Source organism: Mus caroli, chromosome 5 (assembly GCF_900094665.2).
Source record: "Mus caroli chromosome 5, CAROLI_EIJ_v1.1, whole genome shotgun sequence".
NCBI classification, from domain to species: Eukaryota; Metazoa; Chordata; class Mammalia; order Rodentia; family Muridae; genus Mus; species Mus caroli.
The window spans coordinates 106,518,391-106,523,736 of NC_034574.1; the positions used below are offsets into that span (position 1 = coordinate 106,518,391).

General features: G+C 50.1%; 1 protein-coding gene across 5 annotated transcripts in view; it reads left to right on the forward strand.

Annotated features, from left to right (window-relative positions):
• Wscd2 (WSC domain containing 2) overlaps positions 1-5,346 on the forward strand; it is an 88,562-nt gene that overhangs the window by 75,601 nt on the left and 7,615 nt on the right. For all 5 annotated transcript variants that reach the window (XM_021163700.2, XM_029478113.1, XM_029478112.1 and 2 more), the window contains exon 8: positions 757-957. In XM_021163700.2, the coding sequence (XP_021019359.1) occupies positions 757-957 (201 nt within the window). The remainder of the gene's footprint in view (positions 1-756; positions 958-5,346) is intronic.

Genomic DNA, 5,346 nt, shown 5'->3' on the forward strand with positions numbered 1-5,346 from the left:
GCAGGTGGATTTCTGAGTTCGAGGCCAGCCTGGTCTACAAAGTGAGTTCCAGGACAGCCAGGGCTATACAGAGAAACCTGTCTCAAAAAAAAAAAAAAAAGAAAAAAAGAAAAAGAAAGAAAGAAAACAGGGATGTGGCGGGGCGGGGGCTCTGGTGAGGAAATTCAACAACATTCCTCAGAGAAGCCCAGCATATTGTCCCTCCTCAGGGACATAAAATTCCTCGGGCAAATGTTCTTTTGCCTGCCAAACGACACCACTCCCGTCTACTGAACATTTAGACTCTGGAGTAGGTATTTCTCCACCAGCGTGGTTTATTTTCAATCCCCACAGTGTCGTGCTAGGTTGACACCATGATGGTGTCCACGACACAGCATCTTAGGTCTCCCTGACACAGGGAAGTGACTTTCCATACTGTCACCATTGGTGACATCATGAATGCCTTCCTTCGGGTGCTGGAAAGTTTCCTTTACCGTTTTGTTGGTTTTGGATTCTGGAGATTGGAGTCCCACACTATAACCAGGATGGCTTGGACCTCAGGACCATCTCCAGCATGGGCATATCAGATGTGAGACCTGTCTGCAGGTGCTCAGAATACACACAGGAAGGAAAGAAGGGAGGGCTAAGTGAAGAAGATGGTGAGGAAGCCTGAGGTGGTGCACAAGTGTGTGTGTGTGTGTGTGTGTGTGTGTGTGTGTGTGTACTTCTTACCCCACCCCCACCTCCCCAGCTTCTAACTTCTCGGGTTGGGCACAGGGTTCAAAGGTGAGCGGGACCACTGGAGAAGCGGGCGGACCATCTGCATCAAGACCCATGAAAGCGGCCAGAAGGAGATCGAGGCCTTCGACGCAGCCATTCTGCTCATCCGCAACCCCTATAAGGCCCTCATGGCTGAGTTCAACCGCAAATATGGAGGCCACATAGGCTTTGCCGCCCACGCCCACTGGAAAGGCAAAGGTGACAGGAGGGAGGGTCGGGGACAGCGTGGGGTGCGGGTAATCAGCAAGGCGCTCTTAAGAGAGCTGTGCAAAGCAGCAGTTCTGAGCAGCAGCAGAGGCACCTGAGCGCCACACCCAAAGCCCAGTAGCTAAGGATTCTGACTTTCTGGACTTGGGGAGGGGATAAAATTGTGGGGTGCAAAAGCCTGGGTAGTTCACCCTCTTCCCAGCAGCTACTGTTCTTGCTACAGTGACAGAGGCACTGCTAGTCGAACCCAGATGGCATGGATTGCCACGAGGCACTGCTAATCGAACTCAGCTGGCATGGATTATTACCACGTTTGTGGGTCCTCTCCTGAGTATGGCACGGCCTGTGTCTAGCCCCAGCCTATGTGGTTGTGTGAGCCTACGGCTGTGTGACCAGTTATCACTGTAGTGAGCCTGCTGCATGCATTCAGAGAGACCAGTGATCCACTGATGTCACAGCAAGCAGGGCCCCATGCTAGGTGAAGAGGCAGGCTTGTGCCAATGAGCAGACAGGGGCTAGAACACGGAATTCAAACCCATCTGGGTCTGAGCTAAGAACCCTGGTTCTCTCTTTACTAACGAGGAAACAGGTGAAGACTACTAAGGTCACAGGATAGACAGCAGTCAAGCTAGCCAGCGCTCATCTTCCCAGGCTTCCTCGGGACTGAGAGAAGGGGAGGAGCGGTTATCAACTGGTCTGAGCAACCCCTCTCTCTGTCAAACCCTCAAGGAACTAGGAAGAAACTGTTCCTGTAGCAGGGTATATAGGGCTTGGTACGCACCCCAGGTCTGCGGAGCTAAGATCCCAACCCAGGCACTGATGGATACCCCCACATCAGCCTCCACGTCCCCAAGTGTATACTTTCCCAACAGCCACCTTGCTAGCCTCTGCTTCCTTATTTAAGACCCCTGAACCCCTAGACCAACACCAAGTCAGGGAGTTGAGCCAACTCAAAACCAACAGAGGATCCACATTCATCTCATACTAGGGCTACATTAGCCCCAGAAACCCCTCTCAGGTCAAGAGCGCTCTCCCCAGAAAACAGGGCCCCCATTCTCCACCCCACCCACCCATTCCTCTCCTTGACACCCTAGGCACCAGAACAACAGGGGGGCTCATTAGCAATGTAAATCACCAGGCTCCACTCCAGACTACACATATGTGCACACACTCGCGCATGAGCGTGCACGCACACACACACACATTTCACTGCCTGAAACCCTTACTGCTCATATGTGGCTGGGGACCAGTTGCAGCAGTGTCACCTGGGAAACTTGAGGGTCTGTGTCCAACCAGATTTCTCAGGGACTCCAATGCTCTCACAGGTTTTGAAACCTGCCTTGGCTCACCCTGACCTGGGAGAAGCAGAGGCTATGTAGCCACCGAGTGTGTCTAGTCCCTGTGGTTCTGTCCTCTCCTGATCAGAGCCAAGAGATAGCCTCCCCACCCCCCATGACTTTCGTTCTATAACGTTAATTTTACAGCCCCTCTGGAGCAGGACGGAGGCAAAATTTTATGTGATATGATTACACAAGGTGAATTGTCCTGGATCTGTTTAATGAAACAGATCCTGTGTTTAATGACTCCGTGGGGAACTGGCACCAAGAAACCATTAATCAGGGCCTGGTTCCTCCTGACAACAAGAAGCTGGAGCGAAGACCGCAAGGCTGTGCACTGACAGGCGCACCCTGCGGCTCCTCAGGGTACCTTTGTTTCCAGACTTGGGGGTGCTGATCAATTATTACCAGGAGCCCTGAGCTAGCAGAGGGCTTTTTGTTTCTGTTCTCCTTTGCAATGGAGTCCTTTAGGAGCTTTGAGAGGTGGGGGTTGGGGGATGGAATAGTGTGGGCATGCATCTGGTACGGGACAGTTCAGGGACCTGCTATGCTTTTGTGGGGGACTCAGGCCAGCAGGAAGGCACATGTGTGGAGTCTCAGGAAAAGCTGGGAGCTGCCATCAGCAGGGATTGTCATAAGCAGCAGTTACTCTTCTGCACCTGGTACTTCCTCGGGATCTTTGCAAAGCTTATCATCCTAAGATATCAAGGCTACCTGTTTGCAAATCAGTACATGGAAACCCAAAGAGAGCAAATAGCATCAACAAGATCACCCAGTGCAGGTGGAGAAGAGCAGGGTCTCCAGCCCTGGGCACCTGGCTGCAGAGTCATCTATAGACAGCCCACCTAGAACAAGAGCTGCAGGCGATAGGATCAGACACTCATCTTGACACACCAGGCAAATGTCTTCAAGAGGGTCACATATGGCCTCATCTGAAGTCTAGACCTGTGGGGTGCTAGATGACCTCACCTAGGGTTCTTCTGGGATGGTAGTAGCTGTCCTGAGTCACCAAGGATACCAGGAGGTGACTCAGAACTAGGGACAGGCTGACAGAGAGGGAAGGAGCCCCTGTGTATGCTTAAAGTTTTCCTAATCTCCCAGATACATCTGGTCCTAACCCATTATAACAGTACGGGCCCAATTAGTCAGCTGCCTTGTGAATAATCTATTTGAAGAATAAAAAATAACCTGTCGTCAGCATAAATATTTCTCAGGCAGCCGCGGGATTCCAGGAGGGGACTGGGGGAGGGGGGCGTCTAAGGACAGCTCCGATGTGTTCTGTCAGGAACAGCAGCCCTTCATCACGGTGCAATTTAGCTGTTGGAAATTTCAATTTAGTTCAGCAGCGACTTCCCCCCCCAGCTCCTGCTGGGTATCAGGCTGTGGGAAGGAGCCAGGGATAAGGCTGGTCGTGGCAGGAGAGAATCAGGGCCAGAGTGTAAGACAAGGTGAACTGGATGGTGTTTCCCTGCTGTGGGACCAGTTCACTTTACCTGTCTGGGCCTCAGTTTCCCTCCTGGTGATGAACATACGGTAGTTTCCAATGGGGTGGTTGGTAAGGCTCTGTTGCCTAGCAAGGGGATAGGATTGAGGAGGCTTGTCAGGTCCCCAAACCAAGCTGGAGAGACTCACCGGTCTCTTATGCGCTGCTCCCTCTAGAGGGACTGAGGAGAACTGCACCCTCTGCCATTTAAGCCCCCAGTGTGCTGCCTCTTGGAATTCTCCAGCTCTCTGCTGCGTTGGGGCTGTTGCCCACCTTTGGCTGCCTCCCGGCTTCTCTCCCACCTGAGCCTCAGCAGCTCTCCCTGAGATCTGCTCTACAACTACCCCTAAGTTCATGCCATGTAACCTATCTAAGGCACCCTCCCAGTCAGGTGACCTTTCTATCACATAGCAAGATGGCTGATGAGCATCCCCCAAGAAGAGACAGTCCATGACAGTTTGAGTAGAGAGACCACAACAAGAAACTTCACAACAATCCTAACCCCACCCCCGGGGGCTCAGGCTGCGGTGGAGACAGATGGGTAAGCAGGGTGACCACACAGTAATGGCTTGCCCTGTGATCAGGAGGAAGAATGAGGCCTGCGAAGCCCAAAGGAAGCCTGTGTGACACCCCCCCCCCCCACACACACACACCAAGCTCAATCAGTGAGGACAACAGCCATGAGTATTGAACAACTGCAGGGCTCAGGCCAGTGTGAACTCGGCCACGCTCTGTTTACAGCCCACCATTCCCTGTGAGCAGGCAGACCTTGCTTACAATACCTTGGAAGGAAAAGTCCCACTTGGTGCAGATTCTGCTCTGCCTCTCATTCTGAGTGATCTTAAAAGCCCCTTGTTTATTCTATGCCTCAGTTTCCCATTCTGTTAAATGATGGCAATGTAGTGATAGATACCTGTGGAGACTGAGTAGAGTTAATTCCAGCCTGCATCCATATAGTGAAAATACAATCACAAGCCAGCAATACACCTTTATAATTAATATACTAATGGAAATCCGAGACCTATGGTATGAATAAGTTACATAAATTATACATACCACAAACCTATTTTATAAGGCTAGGCGTGGTGGCACATGCCTTTAATCCCAGCACTGAGGAGTCAAGGCAGGGGGATCTCTTGAGTTTGAGGCCAGCCTGGTCTACAGAGCGAGTTCTAAGCTAGCCAGGGCTACACAGAGAAATCCTGTCCTGAAAACAAACAAAATCTATTTTATGTTTTATAAAATTTTCATAGTATAGTTTGGGAATATGTTGGAAGTACTTAGATACAGCCTAATCTTTTAATCAGAATAGAGTCTTTGATGTGGTGCCTTCCTTTCTCTCTCTTCCTTCCTTCCTTCCTTTCTTTCTTTCAGTTTATGAAATCATCTAGTTTATCCTTTGAGGAAGGCTCTGTAACTTTGAATTTAGTTATTCCATTTAAAAGTCTTTTACAATACTATGTGTAATTCATTAACTAATAGTCCAAATTGAATAAACAAATGTAAATGTTTGTTCCACAAAAAGTCTTTTTTTTTTTTTTTTTTTTTTTTTTTTTTTGG